The sequence below is a fragment of the Rhea pennata genome, chromosome 1, assembly GCF_028389875.1.
Source record: "Rhea pennata isolate bPtePen1 chromosome 1, bPtePen1.pri, whole genome shotgun sequence".
Lineage (NCBI taxonomy): Eukaryota > Metazoa > Chordata > Aves > Rheiformes > Rheidae > Rhea > Rhea pennata.
The window spans coordinates 180,474,801-180,501,733 of NC_084663.1; the positions used below are offsets into that span (position 1 = coordinate 180,474,801).

The window sequence follows — 26,933 nt, forward strand, 5'->3', positions numbered from 1 at the left end:
TCAACCACAGAAAATGCTTCCTCAAGACTTGAACTGAAGATATTTGTGAGCCAGGCACTATTGGGGATCATCAGCAATAAATAAACTGAGATACCGTGCTCTCTTTTCTGAGTCATAACATATGCATTAGGAAATACACATCTCAGAAAATTCTATGATGGGTCATTAATTCCTTGATCCATTTCTACATGCACTACTGATACTAAGGTGACCTTTTGCAGTTCAAGCTACATATGCAGCAGAGAGCCATCCTTCATTTCTTCTGGAAAAACTTCATTTCTAGGGAGACATAACTAACTGAAGAAATAAGCTCTCAGCTGCTTTCATGTCTTAGACTCAATAAAGGACAAGGGTAGGAGCTTTATCCCATGAGTGAACACCCTGAAGCAGTTATATGTGGTTGGCTTAAAGGAGATCTAAGAATCTCTGTTTGACAGGCTGGCCACTTTCCAAATGAGAAATCAATGACTCTGTATTCAGGGTAAAGAAAAGCCAGGATGGTTTATGACTTTTTCTACATATACCGTGGAGCCAGCCAAGCTCTGAATTACACACATTTGAAGACAGCAACATCCCATGTCCAGTGAGGCCTTCGGCAGCATAAGGTACATTCTGGCAGGACTCTGCACAGACAGGGGATTGCTAAATTTTGGAATCTTTTGGAAAGGCAAATATATGTAGCAGGAAGACGGGAAGAAAACAATAGGGTTTTTCTGTGTCTAGGATATCAGCTAATTAGATGCAGACTGGTTTTCTTTCTGGCAAAGAGACTTGCAGAAAACATGTGATGGGTAAATGGTAATTCTGCCTGCAGGACTGGCACATATCTTCATAATACCTGCTGTATTCTGAACAATTGAAAACTCAACTTATTTGCCAAAAGCAATGCCTTTTTTAAATATATATATATATATATATATATATATATATATATATATTATAAAAAAAACAATTTGGATACTTTATGCTACCACTTATATGCTACTTTTATATCACACAGGAGCAAACAGAAAGGGCTGCGGACTCTGAAGAAGTCATCATGATGCTCAGACAAAACCCTTATTAAAAAAAAAAACCACAAAATTAAGAAAAGAAAAAAAGGCTAACAGAAGTAGTAAATTATAATAACATCCTCAAACAATCAGATATAAGACAGTCATATTTTTCCCTATCATTTTGTCATGTTATTTACAGGAATATGAATGAAATTATTTACCTGTAATACTCAGGACACCGAGAAAGACGCATTTCTAAAATTTTACATCCTTTAGAATATTTTTTTCCACTGTACACTCAGGTAATGTTTTGATCTTTCATTTTGGGCTGACATTTTTTGAGAACTTACGCCCTCATTTATAATGCTTTTGGTGAACTCACACCAGTGTTCTAAACCAAACTATCCTCTATTCAGCTCCATATTTCTGTGAGCAAGTAACAGCCTGTAGGGATTCAGCACATCAGCTGCTTAGAAGATAAACCTACCCAGCTTGATGAAAACTCTTCACCACCTTCCTGTTGAGAGAAAACGGTTACACATTTCTAATAAATGAAGCAGGAACTGTCATTTTTTTGGCAAACTGATAACTAGCTGTAACAGCCGCATTGCCACAAGTTGCTTTTCCAAAGTAATTACCATCAGGCTCCCTGTGGTATGCAGTGTTTAACACATTTCTTCTGTGTTAATGAATGCAAAAGCAGGCAACACCACTATTAGTAATTGCTTTTTATTCGTAGTCCTCATTTTCCAGATAGGTCACATTAAACACAGCCATTAAACAATAGCGGTTGAGATAATCCATACAATGTATGCTGCTTTTGTTTGTTTTTTGTGTCATTCACCAGTCACTTGGTGCAACTTTGAGCCATATGGGGAGACAGGGGCTGATAAATGTGAATTGCCAACCTGTAGCACAATTGGGCCAGAGAAGTCAAAACCTTAATCAGGTTTCATTCAGTTACACTTCAAATCAACAAATCTTGATAGCCAAAACTCCCATTTGAATTAATGCACTAATAATCACTGCCTGATGTCAAAAGAATGTAATTAAACAGTAATGAGTGGGTGTATATTATGCTAGACTTCAGACTACTTCTTGACCTCAGCAATTTCCCTTCCGTTAGGCAACAAACAGCTTGAAAGCATGTTTGAATGATGCATCTTGTTGCACTGTGAGCAAATGCTTGACTTCTAGGGGTAACTTTGACTGGGAAACTTGTATGCTCTAACAGCAAATCACAATTCAGGATAATTTCTTTCCTGATGACTGTTCCTGAAGCCTGATTTGACTCCCAATTTGATTAGAAAACCATTTAAAGAGCTCACAGTTATTTGCTGTCATTAATAATAATAATAAAAAAAATACAGAATGCCTTCCCTTCTACTCACCGTGTACAGTACAATTTTATTAGTTACTAAACATGCTTTCCTTTACCTCAGCCATTCTCTTTGTAGTCAAGTGGTGGATATTTTTTTCCAGTTTTATAAAGCATGTATATAAGGAATGAAAGAAATAACTCATAAACTTCATTGTTCACTGCTGTCTCTGTCTCCAGTGGTAATAGCAGAGATGATACTGAGAAGTAAAAAAGCTGTATTTTACTTCTTTTGTGCATGGTACTTCCTTCATACATGATCATGCTAATTTTGACTAAACCAGGAAAAGTCACATCTACTGGTTTATTGGTTCTTTACGTATCAATCCTAAATTGTGAAATAGATTTTATAAGCTGGGATATCCTTGTTGGAAGCAGTATGCCAGAGATCTACAACATAGGGCAGTTGTCAACCAAATTAAATAAAAGCAAGATTTCCTAAACTCATCTATAAAGCTGTGAGTCATGAATTCTGAATTACCTAAGACTGGTAAATAAATAATCACTACTAAATACAGATAATGTGTTAAACAGCTAAAGCTAGTAAATCACTAGTGACAGAGAGCCTTAAGGTAAATTCCTCTTACATTGGCACAGCCCTTTCTCAGAATGTTGTGTTTTATATCTTCAGACACATACAATGAATTGTAAAATTGGTTACTCAGTGTTAAAATCATTTATAAAATACACAGATCTCCATCATTTGACTTCATTTAAATACTGGCTTAGATTTTGCTGAGTAATTGATCTCACTGGCAGAGCTAAAGACTTGGTGCGCAGACACTGAAGTGATGGGCACCACAGAAATATACGTATAAGAGACTGATCAAACAATAAGAAATCCTCTCCACTACGGAATTTCAAGCTACCAAGCTATCAAGCAAAATCAATCCTGGGTCTCCTGGCCAAAAAAAAAAAAAAAACAACAAAAAAAATTGTAGAACACAGACAACACCACATTTTAGATACATAAATTGTCCAAAACATGGTGAGTAGCTTGATAAACATGTACAAGATCCCTTGTTCACACATAATTGTAGACTTTCTTAACAGTGGGAGCTAAGAGCAAGCTTTCAGAATGGATGTCTCCAACAACTAAAGACAATTCATTGTAGGACTGACTAGTTAAGACCACCCTTAAACAGAAATCCCAAGATCAAAACCAGCTGCTGATCAACTTACTTTCTTGAACTGATGAAAAGTATGGCTTTGTGGGATTTGAGACTGCCAACCTGAATTAAACAACCTCTTTTTTATATGTTTGTATAATATAGCTTAAATTTAACATAACCCAGACACTGTTTTTAAACAATGATGTGTCATAGTGATACGTCCAACAAAGTATCTGACGTATATAAGGGACAGATGCTGGGCCAAACATTTTTCTTCTGCTGCATTTTGTCCTGTTGTTTCATTTTGAATGTGCATTGTTGCTGTTTTTCTTAACTTTCATCTGAAGGTAATTTTGAGTTTTTCAAATGCAATAGAAACACCCTTAGAATAAAAAATAAATTATCTCCCAACTTGTTCTACAAATAGTTTTCAGAACAATTGAAAACAAAACTAAAAACAAAATAAGCAGCCCATACCTAGAACTTCAGTGAGCAATTGAACTTCCTAAAGAATCTGATAAAATGCTGCTCATGCCACATTGGCACTGACAGGTTTTTCAGCTCTCTGAACTTAACAGCAAAACTTTGAAAATGGTGGTATCAATTAAGAAGTCAACCAAATATCCTATATTAAACAGGCTAGCTGCTTGTGTTTGGAAAATAACAAGGAGGTTCCAGGTGTTGGTTCAAGTGTAGTTGCTGTTATTAAACATGGGTTTGCAATAAAAGCTTCTACAAGGACTTGCACATAACTATGACTGATGGATGCATTTGTAGGCCGTTCAGTTAGCTCTATCAGCTCACTCAAACACATTTTGAACAGCTTATGTACTGCAGTACTTCGTAGACCATACATTAAACAAGAGACTTTGCTCTGAGGCGCTGCTTCCCACCATCCATGGGGAAAAGGAAGCAGGAAAAAACAAAACTCATAGAGTTCGACAGCTACCGAGGCAACACTTGCCATTTACAATATAAGCCCAAATATTTTTGCAACACAACTATATATTAATTTAATAAAATACACAATATAGCTCTTATACACTCAACATTTTGGCTCATATGCACTGAATCTGCAATAAATCAATAAAAATATGTCATTTGATGTAAACACACTGAATCTTCTTACATTTGCACATTTAAATGATCATGTGATTTGTGTGGATGTCTAAGACATTTTCACTTTCCTGAGCTATTTTAGTGTCCACAAATGAATAAAAAAGTGTTAATAATGTTAATTTATTTTGTGTATTACCCTTAAAGGTAACTCTTTTCTTTTTTTATCAAACTTGTATTTTACTTCTGGTTTGTTTAAAACTTACTGCTAACTATTTAAAGTTTTGTTGGACACTAAAATGCTAAATAGATATTATTTTTTTCTTTTTATCAAGTGAATTAGCTTATGTGTGTGCAGGACAAAATGGACTATATCATTTTACATTTAACCTTAATATGGTATGAGGTGTTTTACTAATGATCAGGATATGTTTTGCTGAATAATGATCTGGAATGGTATTTTTTTTGTTTTCTCGTTCTTTTTTTTTCATTTCTGCGGCAGGTAACTTTGTACATAAATGTTTACCACAAATGAATGTTAATGTTTGGTGTCGCTTGGACTACTACAAGAACTCTTTTTTAGGACTTTCAGTAGAAGCCTGTGGTGACTGCTGGAAATCCACCACAGATCAGAATTATTCAACCCTGTTTTTCTTGGGGTTTACACGTAAACAGTAAAGTCAGCATCAGCTATTGAGGACAGTCTTAGAGTATCAGACGCATTTCGATTCCACTTTTCTCACATCTTCCTATCAGATTGTCAGAATGGCACCGTCTTTCCTTCTTTCTTTCAGTTCTTAGTGTACTTCACTCTGTCTTAATGAAAGTTTGGTCAAAATGAAACCAGTGTTATCTGTCAAAAAGAAAGAGCAGTGAAAAGAACATACTTGTGGGCACTTCAGATGTTCACTAAAAGCCTTAAAGCAGCATTGGTCTTCCTTCATTCCCGTAAATCTGTTACAACCAGGGGATTTTTATTTTATTTTACTTTTTAATCAGCAGAAGAGGAACGTGACTGCCAGCCTGTCCTTATTTTCCCCCTCACTTTCTCACGGCCACAGGGTCGCTTCCCCGACAGTCCTGCAAGAGCTTGTCGATTTCTCTCACGACTTCCTCGGCGTCCACCGACTCCCTGCCTAGATCCCGGGTTGAGCGGTCTAACTGCTCCAGAACAGAGTCCATCTCGCTCGAGTCTCGGCTCACTCGGGAACGTACATCGGCAAAGGCCCTGGCCATCTGATCTGATGCCATGAACGGAGGAGCGTCTTTTGGCTGTTTACTAGGTGATAGATACTGACTGTCAGTTGACAAGTACTGGCTGCCTGGTTCGGCCAAGGCTCCTGATTTCACTTCACAACCATCCAGTGGTCCTTTTGTTGAGGTGCAAGGCTCAATGCATGTCTTGGTTGGACTGCTCGATGCTGAGGGAACCTCCTGAAGCAGAGGACTCAGGGCACGTTTGGCTTTTAAGTAAGGTTTAACATTGGCAATGAGAATAGTGTGCTCTCTCTTGTCTTTCCCAAATGTACAAAAAGTCTTTTTCCCGGTGGGATTCACAGTTTCGTAAGTCTCAGTCTCAACGTTAGCTTCGACTGTGGGTACAAAGAGATTTGTGCGATAATCTGCATTCTCAGCCTGGCTGGCTGCAGGGAACTGTGGCATCCAGCACCTGTCAGAATGACCAAGCACTCTGCATTCATCTGTGCAGTTAACACATTCTTCTTGTTCTGCAAAACAAAGGGAAAAAAAGAAAAACTCTCATTACAAACGGATTTCTTTAAACTAATGGAGAGTCTACGATCAACCTTTGGTGGGCTTACTTGACATCTGGTTTCTTAATTATGGAGGAAAAAGGAGGCTATAATTAAAATATTTCAGAAGGATTGCGTAAACCAACTAGTTGAGACAATAGATTTATTTAATTTTATTCTCTAGGTATTAAAGCATTCACACAGCCCAAAGGAAGTAAAAAGGGGTCATTAGAGAATCATTCTCAGCGGAATTGAGCTTCATCTGTAAACTAATCTGCTGTAGAAATCTGTTAGGCTTTGTTCTGTACAACTCATCCTAGAAAATAGTGAACAGTACTTAAGGAACTCAAAAGGCATTATCAGGATTAATTTTTCAAATCAAATAACTCAGCAATGACTGCCTTTCTGGAAATACAAACACTTCATAAAAATCAGCAAGCTAGGTTTTCATTTTTGTCACCTCCATTTCATTTGTAATTGTTATGCTCTGTGACAGCCATAAAATAAAAAGGTTTTCTTAAAAAGCCTACTTTTCCTGCTGAGAGCAGAGAACTAGAATTTTCCATCAGTATGCATTAAATATAAGCTTGTCAAAAAGTGCATATTGCAATTTTATTAGACATGAGTATGGATCATGTAATCAGTTTTTCCCTTTTTTGTTTTGGTGCAAGTAAGTGAAAATGGATTTGCTCAATACATACAGTTTGGAAGAATGACAAACTATGACACACTATTTGAACTGATAATGTTTTCAGACAGGATTTCTTATTCTTATTTCTTTCAAAGAATGTAGTTAAATATTTTTTTTTATTCACTACATTTTTAGAACATAAATTTAAATACTTCCTATGCTATAATTCAATTCAAAGACATAAAGAAAACTCTGCTTTAAAAACCTTAGTTTATCTGTCATTTTACACTAATGTATGTTTGAATCACCATTCCTCACTTTATAATCGTATACATGAATCCAACTCAAAATTAGGAAGTTTGAAAATTCTAGAAATATCTGTGTTTTAGAAATGCTCAGATCTAATGCAAGTTACCTTCTCTTTCTCCCTCACCTTTTCAGTATTATTTAGTCAATATAGATAAAATAAACCCTTTTAACAACTCTACTATAAGCTGATCTTTAACCATTAAGTATTTCAACCCACAAAATGAAAAGATGGGAATAAAACCTTCAATCTACTTGAGGATTTTAGTATATACAAAATGCTTGGAATTTCAATTGGATGAAAGAGTATGATTATGCATTTATATGTAATGCATTTATATGGATGAATCACACACACACACACACACACACACACACACACACCCCAGATCTTAAAAAAAGAGCAAATTTGTTGACTTGAAGATAGGACAAATTTTAGGTGATCATGATCTTTCTTAGTTATAAAACAAATTCATAGAAATCTTTTAGTATCTATTGAAAAAATGCAAGATTCATGAGCAGTTAGGCTGCAGAGATCTGACACAGAAGAAACACTAATGTTCATCTATCAGAATTAAATAGAAATGTGAACAGTCAAAACTATTTACACTAAAAAGACATAGGAATAAAATTAAATTTAACCAAAGTTGTGTTATATTACAATGGTAAACTAAACTGGGGTGAGATGATTTACTCAGATCTGATATTTGTTAATCATTATTAATGGTTCTGTGAAAAAGTGTTATTCCCCATCTATGCTCCCTGCTTTGAAGAGTTTAAAATATAAGACTGTTAAGATATTAGGAAAAAAAAATACAGAAAAAAAAAAAAAAAAAGAAAAAAAGAAAAAAGAAAAAAGAAAATGAGAGAATCAAGTACTCTGCTACAGGAAGACGAGAACATAAAGTGATTTTTCAGACTGTAACAGAAAAATAAGTTAAATAAAGGTGAAATTTGTAGAAAATCTCCAACAAAAAAATAAGCTGTATGCTGTTTCTATTATACAGCACAAACTGGAGTAATCATAGTGAAAAGCAGGGAGTAAAAGATACCCCAAATCTCCAGACTGCAACACATCAGCAGAACTGGAAGAGTTAAAACAACAGATTTTATGATCCTAAAAAGGAACCAGGACAAGAATATTGGAGAGGAAAGTTCACAATTTTAGCTTGGGATGAATAACAGTGAATACTAGTCAGCCTTTGATTAAGTTTTGTTATATATATATGTATTAAAAAGAATAAATAAACATACAAAAAATTAAAAATGCAACCCACAACCAAGCCCTTTCAATGGTAATGCTAGAACTTTTAATTTTACCCATGCTCATTATTAATTTATTTCACTCTTTTTCTCTTCCTTCTAACCTAGCAGAGTGAATTTGTAATCTCAAAACATCTAGCTTTGAAAGTGGGCTTTTATAGCAATGAGAAATAATAATTGTCTTGTTTAGAATTTTCTCTAACACATTTCTAAAATTGTTTTCCTGTTACATTACAGAGAGAATGCATGACATTGCAGAGCAAAAGCTTTCTGGCACTTGTAAGGGAGTCCCTAAACAATTAATCCATTTTCCAACTACACTGTTTAATTTTGCAAATTTAGCAATCCTTTCATATCAATTTATGTATATAATTTGGGACCCTTCCTTTTTAACAAAAGGCAAAAATAATAACTCTGTAAAATGCTGCATTTGTTAGCTTCCATAAAATACTCTGAACTGCAGAATTGGTGGACTAAGACTTCTCTCTGCTGCTTTCTCCACTTTTAATTATTACATCAAAAAAAGATGCCTCTTTACACCTATACTTCTCACGGGGGAAAAAGGGGGGGGGGGAAAGCACTTCCTATAAATTTTCTACCCACATTTAATGTGTCAAGAGCTCATAGTGCACTGGGAGAGCATCAGTAGAACATCTTTTAAAGGATTTTAGTACATAACAGCCTATTTCCTTAACCTACTAAAAGAACATCTGAAGAAGGGAGCTTCCTCCAACATTTCAAGTACTGCTTCTGTGTCAGATTGCCTAAAAAGGCATTAAATAAATATTCCTATATGCATATATAATTTCCAAACAACATTAAACATATATTTATAAATATAAAATATACAGCTGTATAATGTAGATAATAGAATTTTTTCCACTCTCTCTTATTCTAAAAATTAGCAGAACCATATTTCTTAAAAAAAATAAGAAATATAAGTTATTCCCAGAACTGAGATTAAAATGGTCAAACTATAGATGAAAAGATCGAAAAGTTCTCAGCTACTGAAAATACTAGGTAGAATGTTAACTAGAGATTTCACAGGGTACTCAGTAGTATGCTAAAAACTATGTTTTGAGATTTTTCAATACCAATTAGATTAAATTTGTAACCAAATTATGTTTTAAGATTTGAAATTCTCAGCGTTTATGCATGTGCATATACAGACATTGGGTGTGAGGATCTCTTATGTGATATTTGCATTATGCATTATTGCCAATAAAAATGCAAAGTTTGCTGGCAATCCCTTTAAGAAATATATATCATATATTATATATATTGCATGTCATACCTCCCTTCCCCTTCTCATTTCCTGCATTTGCTAAAGCAGTTTTTATATTTGCATTCATACTCACAGTATAGACTAACTTTCCATTTCTGCTCCGTGGGCATCTTAGCAGTGACTGAATTAAATATGAAGCCAAAAAAGGAGAAGACAGTTTTGTGAGGAAACAAATACAAGATGACCTTGAAGTGAAAAACACCTGCACTGCATGAACTTTGAAATTCTGAATCTTTTTACTTCACTCTTTTGTGTTACATCATAGGAAGCAGGTTTCAAGTATTGATTATCACACATTATAAACTACCCATCTTACCATTAGCCTGTAATTTTGACTGTTACAGCTAGTACGGTGAAGGAAATTGAACAGGAGCTTTGGTAGAAGCAGCAGAAACGATAAACACAAAGTGAAACCACCAAGGGCCAAATTAGTATTTATGAGAAAACAGAATCAATTTAAAGGTAAATGTATATATCTGTGCGCGTGTGAACAGGGGTGGGTCGGTGTGTATATATATATATATATATATATATATACACACACACACACGTGTGTGTATACATACATACGTACATACATATATAGGTCATACACAGCTCTCTATAGCAAGATGTGCTGGTAGAGTGATATGCACCATCGGCCTTTATCTCTGCACTTCTCTCCCTCCTGTTGAAAATAAGCCCTTGATGGTCCAAAAGTGAACAATAAACAGAAGCAGCGTGGAGGTGTTCCTAACTCTCTGGAGCTTTAAAGGTAAACAGTCAGAAGTGCTTTATGCACTTTAGGGAGAACACACACTAAAATAAAACTGCTAAATTATCAGCCATGGAAAGAAAAGGAAACAAGCTATCTGGAAACAACAGTCACCTAGAGAGAAAAGTTATACTGGAGAGAAATTTAAGATGGTGTAGGAAGAAACTTATGTTGACAACACATAAATTGCAAAGCAAAGTATGAATTTTGGTGCAACATATGACATACCTTGCATATTTTATTCTACGTTACCAGAGAAGTTATATTTAACATCTGCCTTCTGTAGTAAGCTCAAAACAAAAAATATATTTTGTTTTTGTTTCCTACCCTTTTCTTATAAATATTTCGAACAAAATTAAATAAAGATACTGATTTCACCCTAACTGTAGTGCACTATAAAGTTAATTAATTAATATTTTACAGAGTTAGCGCCTTTCGATGACTAAAGCTGAGATATCATAGTTTGACTCATTAATTATAAGAAATTTGAATAATGATAACAAGAAATGTAAGGGTTTTTTTGTTATTTTTTTCTTTTTAAAGTGACTCAGTATAGCATAACTGGCTTCATAAGTACAATACTTTTTCACTTTAATTGGATCTTAATTCTTTAAATTACACACACACACAAAGCTGAAAAGCGGATTAAAAGTAAACAATGAAACCTCAGCATACACTTTCAAGAAATATTTCATGTCCTAAATTTATAATATGAATGTAGTCTGTACTGAAGTACTGTACATAATTTAATAAGGTATGTTCAGGCTTGTATATCGGTGAAATCAGATTTCAAGTATAAAAAATATAATCATATTCCTCCCTAAACCCGTTTGCACTTGAGCAAAGTAGACAGTTTGGTCCATTATAATTTATAAGGTCTGACCTGATAAGTGACTGTTCAAGTGCATTCATTCCTGAGAACTTTTTACTCAGAATATATAAAAAATGTAATTTTGTACTATTATGTGTTCATGGATGAAGGTTAATAAGGCTATGATTAAATAAGCACATAAATAACACTGAATGTTTTAAAATGTCAAAAGCCTTTGTTATGTTTTATTGTGCCAGAAAACCCTAGTCTAACTTTCATAGAGCTTACTTACTCATTTACTCCTTTTTTCTCTTTAAACAGTTGACACCTAGTTTTTATTACTACATTAACACTTCAATCTAATAGATTCTTTTTTCTCTTCTTTTCTATAAATATGGAAGCTAAAAAATAATCAGTAACTGCAGGGATAGCTCAGTGGAATGGCTCAGTAACTTAGAGCTTCAAATGAAAATTACACTGCAGGACCGAGCCCAAAATGTGTACGTTCCTCTTTTTGAAGTATACAATTCTAGACTGCTGATACTTCCACCCTCACTCTTGAAGCGCTCTATTCTTCATTGCATTACACAGTGAACGGTAATTCATGTTTTTCTTTTCGCCTGACCTTTGTCTCACGTTACAAAGGAAAAGATCTGCCTTTGAATGCATGCATGGGCTTCACACTGACTTCCCTAGGAGAAAGACTCAGTTGACCCTTGATTTTGTGAATTCATATTCATTACTGAAAATATTTCCATTTAAAATACATTCAATAACGAAACTAGGTATAAAATTCTTTGTAGTATATATATCCCTACTCTAATCACACACTGTGCGAAAAAAGACAGTATTTGTTTTAAACCAATAAAATAGCATCTTTTGTATATTTTAGTATCTAGAACTAGATATGAAAGTCCTGTATTTTGTGTACATATGTACAATAAACTCTGTCTAATGTCCAAAAGAGAATATAAATAACTCCCTATTTCAGAACTAGAGTGAGTAATCCTTGTAATACGATCAGATAAACCTCCCAGAACTGATATGAATGGTGTCTTAGTTATGATATGAGGCAGACAATTGCCTTTACTAAAAAAAAAAAAAAAAAAAAAGTCTGTAAGTAGGTATTTATTACAGGAGGAAAATAACGGGCTTCTGTGACATATCCTAAACACTAGGGCTGTATGACACTTTTGATGAGAACAATCAGCAAAAGTACTCCTTCTGAGGCTGGATTCTTGCTTAATTACCATTGATTTTGACATAAATAAGCAGAGGTAAACAAATACTTCTATACACATATTTGCTGTTATTAAACAGAGCTGTCGCCAATCTGAGTGTTTATATCGGCTTGTCTGTTTGAAGGCTCCTTTCAGTTAGGCAAAGCAATTATGCAGCTCAGATTGGCAAAATGACTGGCAGTAAAATAAGAATAGACTGCCACTTTTCTAAACCTCTTGGATCACAAGGTCTTTTCTTGATATTATAACTATAAGCTTTTGAGGCCTATAATCCTTATACAGAGCTTCCATCCTGTTTTTGTTTGCTTGCTTGTTTTCTGGATACAGTATAAACAGAATATATTTCTACTATTGACATTCCATAAAACACTTCTAAAGCAATAAACAGCTGGTGTGCCCGTGGATTTAGTTCTAGTTCACAGTTGTCCTGGACCATAAATATTGGAGGGGTATTACAAGATAGCATTAAGAACTACAGAACATTTAACATTTTTCTTACGGAAGTATGCTTTAAATTCATGTTTATGATTTAATGGCAATCATACAGCACAAGAGCAAGGAAACATTTCCGTTACCTGAAAATTTTCCTTCCTCACAGCGGGCTGGTCCACAGATCCCAACGATGGGTCTTTGGCCTCTGCCTTGCTGTTCTGGAGGCAAATCAGACCTGTGAGTCACAGACAGGGACAGGCTCTGCTTCCAAAAATCCCACCAATGTCAAAACTTCCCCCGCAGAAAGAAAGACACCTATCTGTGGTCTAGGCACAGCTCAGGGCCCTTGAATTTTTTTTCACGATGCCTCCCATAGGTGACCGTCTAAACGCAGAAGTTTATATGTGCCTGCGAACCGAAGATGTGTTCTTTGACCCGCGCGCGGAGATGGAGCAGGGAAAGGACACCCCGGGGCTCAGACAGCCCCAGGCAGAGCGGCGCTGTGCGGGGAGCTGCCTCAGAAACCGCTGGACCTTTCCCATCGCAGCCGCCCAGCAGAATCGCGGAGAGCGGACGGGAGGAGAGCACAGCGCCGGGCGCTTCACTACGCAGAGGCGGGGGGACACGGGTGCCGGGACAGGTGTCTTCTGAGCGCCAGAAACGCTGTCCCGCTTCCTCTCCGTTACAGGAGAAGGAGAAGGGGCTGGGAACGAGCGCCCGGCTTTGCCGTCCGGAGTCTGCCTGCAGGTCAGCCCACGGAAAGGCCGGGACTCGCTATCGGTTGTGCCGGTTGGCTGTAGGACAGCTGTGAAAAGACATTGTGCCCTCTCCCCCGTCTGCCACAAAAACTTCCTAGCCAGGGCTGCGGGGAGCAGGGTGTAGGATCTAGCTGCGCCGGCTCTGCACTCAGCTGAGGACCTGTCACAGAGAAACTCGAGTGATCTATATCTGACAAATGCTTAGTTTTGAAACTTAGTTTTAAATCCTTGATGTAGAGGCCGAGAGCTGTTTCCTGGAAGAGAAACAGAACTGCAAAAGTTAACAGCAGAGAACACAATTGTGCCTCTGTTAGGAAGAACATTTTTAATGCCGAGTATTTTCCTGTTCTTGATCGAGGCAGTTCCACAGATTTTCCAGAAGGATTGTTTCAGAACCGGCCTGTAAAAATGGAATAACTCTTAATCTGAAACTTGACCGAATTTGTGTAATTCTAGTGTAATTTGTGTAATTACAAGTATGACTAGCTCACAGTGAAGTAAGCTATTGCATGGTCTCCACGTGCTTTTTCACTGTCTTACTTCACTGTGAGCTAGTCATACTTGTAATAGCAGTAATTTCCGTATCTAATTTGTAATACTAGCACTGCGTGTTGCACTGCGGCGACGTTCAGGAATTCAGCCAGGAGCCGTGCCCATCGTGCGGCGTCCTGCATAACTAGCAACAGATTGTACGGTTACAGGCAAGAGGCGACAAGTGACTACGACAAACAAAAGCAACGAATGGGAAGGAAAGGCAACATTAATGAAAATATAACCAGGCTGCTGGCATCTCCTGAAAATACTGATGTAAAAGCTCCATAATTTAAAGAAGCTATCCCCATCTGTCATACCACCAAACCACCGCTGATTAGCTACACATTATACCACTGAGTCCTCCTCGCTGGCTATCAATTATCTCAGTATACAAATCTTTAATTAGCAGGCACTAAGCTTTTTGCTTTGTAAGCTTCTCTCAAATTTGGAGATGAGAACTTGTTTACAGACGTTGACTGATGAGGGTGCCACTGAGAGAAACTCAATAGGTTTCTGAAGAAATTTGTTTCTCTGTCCTTTCAATAGCTCTGTTTGTATCCTGACTGTCTTGAATGGCAGTATATGAAGTTCTGTGATGGAGCATGATTTTGTGCAATACAGAATCAATGCAATTAAAGCTTTTTAAATGCTATTAGCTTTCCTTTATAAAATTTCACAAAAAATCCAAAGGCAATACGGAAACTGAACCATCCTAAATTTGGCTACTTTGCTGAGAGAGAGTACTTCTTCCCTCACATTCCTGCCAGCATGTCTGGATTTACATTTAAAATCTCTTTTACTAGACATAATGAGACTATGTCTGTTTTACACTGATAGATTGAAAAGCTCACTCAGTATCATTCTGTGCTTCAAAAGTCTAATGTTGCACAAGGGTCATACACTTTGGACTTCATGGGTGGTAGAAAGCCTCTGACAGCATAAGAGGAAAAATGCTTTTTATGATTCTGCTCTCAGAAAAGCACTGGCTATACAGTGGTCCAGGCTTGTTAAAGAATCCTCACTTGGATGTATAGATAAAAAAAAATGTATTTATAGGAAAAGGAAAAAAAAAGATTTAACAATTTCTTTTTTAATCTCACTTATACCATCGTAGGTAGCATATTCATATTACTGCATACTGTTGTTTGACTAGATGGTGTCCTAGACTATTGTTAGCAGATTGCTGGTATTATGTTTTATTACTACCTTCAAAATAGATTTCCAGGGTGTGATTCCTGTATGCCAATTTATGAAGCAGCTACATTTTTTTCAGTAATTTCAGTTTCATAATGCTACTTCACTTCTGCCTGGATGCTGCTCCAACTAAATCAATCAGAAAGAATAATTAAGGATGTCATTTTAGAATCTGATGCTGCAAGTATAAATATTTTGGTAAAGAGAACTAAACATGTAAACTGAGTCAATATATTTTCAGGTTCTGTAAATGAATCTCTGAAAGATGCTTACTGAAGATGACCTCAGAGTATTCATGTCTTCATTTTCTCAGATACTTTATCAGGAACCTTAAGTTTCAGATTGCTTTCTTATATTTTCAGGATCATAATTATAGATCTTAACAGCACTAATACAGAAAATCTTATTTGCTGGTTACTCTTTTTTGCAGTAGCTGAACTGTTCAACTAAGAATCACCTTTTCATTAGTCACCTTTCCATTTGTTATTTCTGTTGTACTGACATCTGAGTACTGTGACAAGACAAAACATACCTTTCAGGAAACTGAATAATTTGAGGTCTATTTCCAAAGATGGTGTTATTCTGTATCCATTGCTTTCACTAATTATACCACTTTTTTAAGCCTATTTCTGGTGTTTAGTAACCCATCATCTGAGTCATGTTCCTTTAAGAAATTTCTATAGTCCTGGACCTGGACTTAAAGACAAGCTAGAAATACCACCAACAAATGAGATGCAGTGTAATTTCTCTTGGCAGTGCCTTCAGCTTATTTACCTGAATGCTGTACCAGGGCAATCCACCTTTAAGGTATCAGGTAGGTTAAACAATGTTCTGGAAAAACAAGTAGAAGTTGCAGTGGTTTTTTTCTAAGCCACTGAAGGTACTTCAGAATATGTTGGTTAGTGTCTATCCTTTAAGAAAATGAAACGAAGAAATGACAATAAAGATACTATGATACTAGAAATGGAGCAGGCATGCTATGAAATGTTGCAAAATGTTAGATGGTCAGACATGATAGACTTTCTTGGGGTATTCAGAGAGATCTTCTGATTTACTGGAACCCATCACTGATGAGGTTTACTTAATTTACAGTTCCATATATGCTTTCCACTGTGATTTCCTTGATTTTGATATTCGTGAGTTTCCCCTCCTCCTAGCTCTTTTATTCTGAAGGAAAGAAAAGGGACAAGATGTCTACAGATATTTTTTACCTGATTCTTAGTACAACAGGTAATTGGAAGCAGAGAAAACCCCAAGAGCTATTTCATCTTATTCACAAATATCCTCTGGATTTCCTAATTAAAAGTGATTTTGATTTTTTTTTTTTTTTTGGGGGGGGGGAGGGGATGTTCTTTGGAAATTTTTTTGAGAAATAGAATTTCTTTAATTCTCAAAAGACAAAATCTGTGTGTGCAAAGCACCATATCTGAAAGCAAAGCTCAGTCTGACCTTGCACAAATTCTGTAAGGAATTAAAGTAGGAAAAATATGTTCTTATGGGGGGAAAAAAAAATCAAACACTTTTTTTTCCTTTAATCTACCTGTTACTGCACATGTATAGTGTGTATCATACTTCTCAGGTATCTAACAAGCAGTTTAGCAGAGCCCTAAACTTATTTGTAAGCTCTCAAGTGACTCTGCAGTTCTAGCTGAAGATGGATACAAGGCAGCTAATTTGCTACCACCAAGGGAAAATGTTATAACATAAAAACATTCCCTCCCTTAGCTTCAAAACTGTTGAGTGCCTAGGGAGCTCAAGTATTTGTAGAGTTGATACTGTGCATATGCTTCCACTGTAACTGCTACATGCATACATCTGGCATCTGTCTCTGTGTTAAACAGTCTTAATTGTTCCTAGTTTTACGATATAAAAATCTCTAACTTGGATTGTTAATACAAAAGAAATAAATTAAAAGGATGTATGTGATTTTGTAGAATTATTTTTACATTATTGGCAAGATCTACAAAGAGCTTTGTACTATGGCTATCAGCAAAATATTTTACTTCTGTCTTCCAAATATCTTTAAATAGAAATTGTGCTCTTTTCTTAGTATGACATTTGGCATTTCATACAGTCTCTTAATCAAACAGAGCTTTTTCCTCTAGAAATGTTTCATAAGGAACTGTTTCCCATGTCTTCTCTCTCTCTTTTTTTCCCTCATTTGTTGCTCCTCCCTCTTCCACCCAAGCAGACTTCAGAAGACCTAATTATTTGCCAGGCAAAGCAGGACAAATTCTGAAGATATGTCATAAATGTTTTTAGATGATATTAGGGGGAACTTTATGTGTTACTATGTTATTCAGCTCACTGTTGCCAGTAAAATCAAGACTCAGACAAAGCACTTGATTGAGATTTGAAATATTTTGAAAAGATCAAAGGTCATGGCAAATCCTGCTCTTCAGTTTGAATGTTCACATGTGCAGAACAATGATACTCTAAAATATATAGGTAGCTGCATAGAACTAAAGGTATAAAAAAGGGAATAACTTTTTAAATTATTTTAACATTTGTGTCAATGTTCACATTTAAAAAAAAGTAAAAAATGCTTCTAATTGAGAAAATATACACAAGCGGGTTCTTCCAGAGGAGGAGAGGGGGAACGCTAAAAAACCTGCTGTGAATTTGACATCTGACGTAGCTCATAATAGAAAAAAAGAAAAAAAGAAATATGCTCAAGGTGTTTCTTTTACTAAGATTTCTTTTTATGAACAAGTCTATAAGGCATAGTCCTGCCTAGGCAACTGTACCTGGTTCAGTTTGTTTAAGATTCAGGGTAAAAAATGTCTTTTTTTTTTTTTTTTTTTTTTTTTTTTTTTTAGGTCTTCTGAAGAGCCTGATTTCTAAACCTGAACAGACACTTCTAACTTACTCAGTTTACATTAAGTTCCGTTTAAATTATTATTGTGAATAACTTTGGTCTGCACATTACAGAAATATACCCTCGAAGCTGAAGAATTGAACTATAGCTCCTTCAGGAGACTCAGTCAAACCTGCAGCTCCTACTGTGTACCCTAACTGCCAGGGAGTAGGGAGACAGGCTTCCTGAGAGCCTCCGCTATCGTTTTTTCACCCCTCTTGTTTGAGCTTTACTAGCATGCAGCAGGGAAGCAAGCAAGAGGGAGCTGTAACCTAACCTAGCATTTAAGGAATTCGAGGAGAGTTCTTGTCAATCAGGAGATTAAAAAGAAACACACAGGAAGTGGACTCAGACTGTGAATATTAGTTTCATCAGATGCTTAACAGCAGCTATAAGAGAAAGAAAATAATCTCATTCAAGAAACAGAGATAGCCATATAATCTAATTTCCGGTGATTAAAATTAGCCTGTCTTTATAGACAACAGTGAAAGATGGCTTCAAAGAGCCATCCAGAATGCCTCTGGTAGGCTAGGTATCTATTTAGTTTTAGAGACATACTCATCATTCTGGCTTTACCTATCAGCTGGTTGAAGCTTTTCAGCACTCAGCAGATTGTCTTTCCTGCCTCTAAGGGCCCAGTTCTCCCCAGTTCAATGGCTGGAATTTGGATGTCTAACTCAGCGCTGTGAATCTCCTTTTCCAGGCTGTGCTCCTAATATTCCTAATACTCATTTGGTAGGAAAAAAAATCTCTTTGCAAAGTAATATCCCAGAGATAACATGTATGTACTATCTTTGGGATTTCCACATAATACTCATTCATCATCTAGTCAAATCAAGATTCATGATACTTTTCCACTGAATTACTTCCTTGCAAAAGTGGAGTAACTTTCTCCTCTAATACTATGCTACAGTGGTGATACCAAACTACTTTTTCTCTTCTCTCTCTCTCTTTTATGATTAAAACTTGCATCAAAGTGCTACATTTTGAATACCTGAAGGAACTTATTGGGATCTGCTGCTTTTCACTGAGCCAAATTATACTTGATCAGCTGCCTCCTTGAGGCTGCAGGTCTGGTTCCAACTGAATTCTTGTCATAACTCTAGAAGAGAGTGGCTTTGCTGATATGTAGATACTGCCACCTTTACACAGGCAAGATATTTGTCACAGTATGAAGAAGCTTTGATTTTTATTTTATTCCCAGGAATCTAGCAACACATATGAAGAGCATCCTATCAGCTATACTTTGTGTGCAGAACAAGCTGTCCCATGAGGCATGCTCAAGATATCGTTGTAGCTCCTCTTGGAACTTAGATGCAGAGGCAAATGGGAGCCAAAGCCTTTCTCTCCAAGAGACTTCTGACTAGCAGTACCTTCCTTTTGCAGCACAGGTTTGGTCAGTTTGCAGGTCTAGTTGAATTCTAAACTCAGTAGAAGCAGCAGTGGGCACTTACAAAGATGCTGAAGTTCGGTCTTCCCTTTCAACTGCAGTTCAAACTTACAGATCTTCCGAAAATAGTACCAAAGTATGGATTTAATTCTTGTTTATCTAGGAAATTAGGAAATTTTTGCTTAACTAGGAATCTTTGCAAATCATAGACCATGCTTATTTAAACAGATTTTTCATGTCTGTCTGCCTGCCTGCCCTGAGATTGCAGAACTTCTAGCCTTGGCTTTTGGAGTCAGATGTTATTTGAAATTTCCAGAAGCAAATCATAGTATAACACTTCTCTCTTTTCCAAGAACAAAATAAAATGTATTCGAATGAAGAAGCATACTTGGAATTCCCACTAATCACTGATTCCATTATTGGAAACAATTTTGAGCTCAAAATTCTTATTTTAAAAGTTTGGTAGGACGGAGATCTTCCATTCATTAAGTCTACAGCTATCAACTCAAATATTCCTTCTGTAAGTAAATTTCTGGTTTATTTTTGGCAAGTGCTATTTGTTTCAATGATGGTATTTCTGAGAGTCAGGCTGGAGTGATAAACAAGTATCCCCATGTTGTCAACTATTCACTTCATAAAATATCAGCCACAGTTCTCCAAAAAGCTGACACACACATTTAGCAGTTAAGTTCTTTAAAACATAATCAAGTGGAAAACTAGTGATAGCAATTCTGTAGAATATATCTGCATTATAAAATGTTCCTATGATAAATCACCAGAGTTATATTCAGACACTAGAGCCTAACAGGTCTACACCATATGCAAGTAAATCCATTTGCAGCTGGATGTTCCAACCTGCCTCCAGCATTTTCGGACGCAGTTCACTGAATCTATATAATTTCAAAGGAATATTTTGGAGTAGAATAGTAAGGCTAATATCCACAAAATATCCCTGGGTATATCCTGGATGTCAGTTTTAGAGTGTCTTTTGAGTAGAGAAAAGCTAAGGACATATTAAAGAGAAAATAATAATAATAAAAATTACATGGAAAAAATAAAACTATGAGTAGAATTAAAGGACAATTCCTTACTAGGATAACTAATCTGTATAGAAAAACAATGATTACATAAGTTCCTAATCTTTAGAGTTAGAAAACAGAAGAAAGTTAGAAAACAACAGATCACATATTAAATCTATGTCTACATAAAACATCTTCCTTAAAGTTTCATAGAACTAGTTTATATTATATGCAAAAAATAATTTGTTTGCATTTGTTTACAGTCAGTCTCTTTCTTTGAAAAAAAATCTAAAATAATGTATTTTTTGTTTTTTCTTTCTGTTTATAAAACAATCAACAAATACAGGAAATCCAAGTGGAATAAAAATAAAGTGTTTTATACAGAGAGGGATACATATATTTTGTTGCTTTTTATTTTCTACCTTTGGAGAGGAAAATACAGCATTTCTACATGCTATCAGTGTCACAGTTAACTTGCTCTATGATGACAACCTGCATCTTTGATGACATGGGTGAGTACATCTAAAATTCAAGTCTTCCTTCTAGCAGAACTGTAATCCTGTACAGAAGGTCAATGAAAATCTGCCCGTTAAGCCCAACTGGTTGCAAATAGTAAGCAACATTTTCTTATATGGATTTTTTTTTTCTCTCTCTCTCTTTGTGTGCTTTGCTGTCTGAGTTCTATGGGGACAAGCATCTATTTACCATGCTAAATCCTCTTGTTCATCTTTTGCTTCTAACACATCTTCTTTGTTCGTTTCCTAGAGGTAGACAAACAGGGCTGGTGCTATAGTTAGCATTCTCTGAAGGCACCCTCAATGCAGATGTAGCTAATCCCTTCCTGCTTATTATTCAGCAGTCAGTGTCTGCCAATAGGATTTGGGAATCCCAAAAGACAAAGTTTAAAGCGAAGGGTTAAATTCAGCTTGTTTAATGACATTCTCTGTCCCTGAGATCATTCATCATATTCATGGAAACTGTTCCGTGGAGGGCGCTAAGGTGGCCAATTACGTTAAATTAAACTAGATGGACAGCCATCCGAGAGAATGAGATCACTGCCATGATCTGAATTAACTTTATTAATGGTGAGAAGCTATGTCGATAAAGATAGTTCTTTTAATCTGTTTTAAAGTCCCACATATTCCCTGTAAAAAGTTCCATTTGGGAGATATCACTTGTAGAGCTACACTCCCTAAGAAATGATCATATTAAGAGAAACCTGCTGGGGTACTTGACTTAACATTAAAGTGAATTTATCAGCTACTCCCAACTTTTTGAGAGACTAATTGAATTATCAAAGGCTGCAGTGGGGATTGCAAAGTCTTCTGAGAATGGATCTGTAATATAGATAAAATTCTTAACTTGTACCATGTGATTATCTTAAAATACAGTAATAGTCCGGGGGCTAAAACACACCTAAACTCAGGATTTTCTTTGCCTGTCTAAAGCCTCTCTCCATCCACCAAAATCACAGGAAGTTTCAAGAGGTTGGAACACAAAAAGACAAAATTATTTTGAAAAAATCTTGTTTATTTTATGTCCTCTTTCAATTTCTTCAGATATGCTGAGTGCTCACTGAGTAAGATATACCCCATTTGTTGTTCAATTGTTTACATTATATGTCTTTATCTTTCATCTTTTATAGGTTTCAAAAAGAATAAATATTTTCCTTCATTTTCAGTGAGATCATACATGAATCAAGTATACGAAGCATAAATGCACTCCTGAACTGGGGCATATAATAGTGGCATTTGTACATAGAGAAAAGCTGCAGATGTGAACTTCATGAACTTCATGAACTGCAGATGTGTAAATTTTGGGGCAAAGCTGAATTTTCAGTTATAAATATCTAGCAGTTTATTAATAATTTTTGTAACTGTGTCTTCAACTGTGTGAAGTATTTGTAGGTTTAGAATGGTAAAACAGATACTGGCAAAAGAGAACAGCGGACTGGAGGCAGGTGAGCTGAGCAAAGGTACAAGCAAAAGGCAATTTATGCATCCTATTGACAATTTTTAACACAGATCACCTTCATACACATGCATACATGCAATCATTCACAACGATATTGTTGGATATATATATATTATAGCAAAAATTACCATCCTACAAATGGAAGAAAAATATTTAATTATGCTATTAATGTGCTGTAATTATAAAAGCACAAAAAAGTTGTGTTAAAATTAAGAGTATGAGAGTGAAGCTGACAAGACTTGCATGACAGAACAAAAGATACAAGACAAGCTTTGACCCTGTAAACCTCTTATGCAGCAATCAAGTGCACTGACAACAAGCTGGAGGTGTTCGCTGCACAAATAGGTGAAAAGAGGTGATTGTAAGAAGTGTGAAGACAGTTTTATATCCATAATACATTCATCTCAAGGTGTAAGGACAGCTGTTAAAATGCTTTCTCTTAACAAGCAGCTTTAGAGACACTTGAGTGAAAGCAGGTAAAGAATCACAAATAGAGGGTAACTTAACAAGATGTTATAAAGCATTACAAAGGAAATACGTAATATATATTGCAATCTTATTGTATTGTAAATATGTATCTCACCTCATAAATACAACTGGTGATAATTGTGAATGGTTAATAATTACACCAAGAACCACCTGCTTATCTCCTCTACACTGAGCAAAATCTGTAGAGTTCTCAAAACTTGCTGATGCTGTTTGCATTTCCCCTAACTCTTACGGAGACCTCCCAGTGATATGCAGAATCTGTGACTCAGTGAAGTCAGTCTGGGAGCAGATCAGGGAAAGCTAAGGAGCTAATAGTTCTCTTTAATTCTCCCTCTGAATATAAATTGTCTGCATAAAGCGTTTGAGAAGGGAAAGGAGAAGATAAGTCCCCCGTCCCCTGAATTAAATGCATATACATTCGTTCAGTATTTGCAAATCAAATGTCTCAACAGCCTCGGAAGTCATCTTGTTTTTTTGTTGATTTTGGGAGAATCATTTCGACAACAACCTGCAATCCCTCTCCTGACTTGTCATCTACTACCAAAGGAAATTTTGTGATTTGTCAAATCACTAAATAGTTCTTCACTCATTCACTGGTCTTCTACCATCTTAATTCCATTAATAATCCTGATCATGACAGTTGTGTGCTCCTTGAGCTTCTTCATAAGACCTTAACTATTCTCAACTGATTTGTATTAAGAAGACCTATTTCTGTTGTACTGTCTACAAAGGTAATGCACTTACAATAATACATAGTTCTGTAAGGAATGAAATGAATGAAGGATATTTCCTACAATTTTTTGTAGTATTATTGACTAATATGCCTTGGAAGGTATAATAAAGTCTGCTTGAAGCTTTTCCTGTAACTGAGGCGTCTATAAAGACTTTCTTCAGGCAGGAGTCTCAAGTGTCTAATAATCTGTGATCTCGATTTTTCACTTATATTGGGCACTTATATGATCTGTTACAGCTGTTTATTTCCACCAAATTTGTGAAAAATTATTTCTGGGGCCTATGTCCCTCTAAAATTTGGGTAAATAATGGTTCAAAAGTTACTAACTGGTAATCAAGGAAAGAGACCCATCTTGCAATTTCATTAAGATGTTCCTAAACAACTTGAAAACGCACCGGCAATATCAGATTAATTTCACCCTTTTTTCCATAACTATTGTTGACAGATTTTGAGCTGCTTCATAGGACTTCTCAAATATCTGAAAAGCACCTAGGAGATCATTAATACTACCATAAACATTTGTTTGCTTTTTTTTTTCAAATATGAATTCCTGAAGCTAATCATTGTAAAGCATGTTTAAATAACAACTTGTTGAGAAGCAGCTTATCTCAGCCTGAATAAAGAGCTTCACTAATGTGTCCAGATTGCTTCTGATACTGACCTAGCTCAGATGTTTCCACTCAGCATGCAATACTACTTTCTGCTGTTTATATAGACAGGCACACTCTCTTTTACTTAACTAAGTGTATAAGTATCATGTGTATAAGTACCTGAAGGGAGGGTGTCAAGAGGACAGGGACAAACTCTTTTCAGTTGTCCCGTGTGAGAAGACAAGAGGCAATGGGCAATGGGCAGAAGCTGAAGCACAGGAAGTTCCGCCTGACCGTGAGGGGGAATTTCTTCCCTGTGCGAGTGACGGAGCACTGGCACAGGTTGCCCAGAGAGGTTGTGGAGTCTCCTTCTCTGGAGATCTTCAAGGCCTGCCTGGATGCAACTCTGTCTACCATGCTCTAGGTGACCCTGCTGAGCAGGGAGGGTGGACTAGATGATCTCCAGAGGTCCCTTCCAACCTTACTGATTTTATGATTCTAGGTAATTGAATGGGGACATAGCTCTATATTCTGACACTTAAATGTCTAAAAGGAAGGTGTCCAGAAGACAGACAGGGGTCTAAGTTCCCGTTACAGTAAATGGAGATATACTCAATAGAGTGTTGAAAGAATGCTCACCTTCATAGATGTATATGTACAGTTAAGCTACAATTAGCTGTATGAATCTGGACGAAAATTCCAATCCAATGCCTAATTACAGATGTAGGTTATGTCTTTAGACAGAAATATTTGAAAATGTTCATTCTCTATCCTAAATGCAACATATACTACTCTTCCATACATAGAGTGGAAACACAGAATCTCAGCAGCGATTATGAAAAGAGCTGCAGAATTGACATCTAGTTGGATTCTTCTTGTTTCTGTGTTAGGAAAGACTTATTTTCATTAATCAGTCTTACTACAAAAATCTGCCATCTCTATCACAGTAGTTTCAAGAAAACTGTTTTGAAATTTCATGGAAGGCATGCTCCAGCTTGTTGTGCTCAGCTGTGTTATATCACACAACAACACATTTATACATGATTAATGAAATCCATATCCTCCAACAGCAGTCAAGAAAGAACTGATTGATTTAAGTTAACTTGATTATATTCCCATCTCTTCCGTAAGAGTAATTCGTATACAGCTCTCCTTGTGATACTTTCAAAACCAAGCAGATTAGCTTATGTACTCTTAGTCTGTGAGCAAAAGTCAAGAAAGCAGAAGTTTCAAGAGATAACAGGACAAAGCTAGCCATAAAGTAACAAGATATATTTATCAAATTAAAATATAAAGATCATAAAAGCAAAATTTCAAGCAATACTTCTACTGAGAACTGTTTCTCTAAATCTGAACTGCAATTTTAGACTTACCATTCTCCAGGTTGAGCTGTGTTATAAACCTTCCTTCCACAATAATTTAGATTCCATTTATTAGAATAACTTTCAGTAGCATCTAAGATCAGTTCACACAAGGAAAGGAAATTTATAAATTTTCAGGTGAAATATCACTATGGATAATATGTCAAGGTGAAACAAAATTTAAACCTAGCAATGCAGAGCATACCTTTTCCTACATGAACAAAAAAAAATATTTAATAAAGAATATTTATTAATAGGTCATTCTAAAACCTCAAAAACACACACAAAAATTTTTAAGTATACACCAATGATACATGTAAGCCAGACACTCACAGAGGAAATGTCTGGTATACACCTGCATGCTTTAGGGCAAAATAATTTCAAAAACATCCCAAAAAATTTAATGATTTTAGAAAATGCCCGATTTACCTTTTAAAAGAGTTTATTTCCCCCACTCAATCACAAATCCCTTCAAGTTTAATTTATCACTTTGTCAAACAGTTATAGTTAAACTCAGCTGTGTAAATGTTTCCCCCCCCCCTTTCTTTTTTCTTAATAGGTATTAAGCAAAATTGAAAGAAAATCTTATGCAACACAAAGGAAGTTTTATCTCCTGCGAGTTCTAAACAAGAAAGTATTTCAGCACAAAAGTTTTCCTTTCAGGTCGCTCTTTCCAATGTTGATTCTGTTAGAAATATATATCAAAAATACATATCTGTAAACAATTCTATAAAATAAAACCAAGAAGCAATTTAGCTTTGTGAAAAAGGTGTGATGAGTTTTTAAAGAGGTCCAACAAAGTAGAGTCTAGCTAAGTCCTAACTTATGCTGTTCCACACCTCTCAGAGACTGATCTAAACAGAGGTGGGCATGAATGAAGACAACAGGACATTTTATCCTGTGCGCATCTAGAGGCTCTATTATTCCAAAATATAAATATATCTATACTGACGAAGAGGAGAAATATCTACTTTTAAAAAGATGTTGCATGAAATTTACACTGTTGCTAAATATGTGAA

The 26,933-nt window shown here is 35.9% G+C and overlaps 1 protein-coding gene across 1 annotated transcript in view; it reads right to left on the reverse strand.

Annotated features, from left to right (window-relative positions):
• Positions 1-4,950: 4,950 nt before the first annotated feature.
• The window catches only part of PCDH17 (protocadherin 17), an 83,976-nt gene continuing 61,993 nt past the window's right edge, over positions 4,951-26,933 (reverse strand). The window contains exons 4-5 of the mRNA XM_062576193.1: positions 13,159-13,233; positions 4,951-6,268 (exon numbers count right to left, since the gene is read on the reverse strand). Of these exons, the coding sequence (XP_062432177.1) occupies positions 5,583-6,268; positions 13,159-13,233 (761 nt within the window). The 3' untranslated portion in view covers positions 4,951-5,582. The remainder of the gene's footprint in view (positions 6,269-13,158; positions 13,234-26,933) is intronic.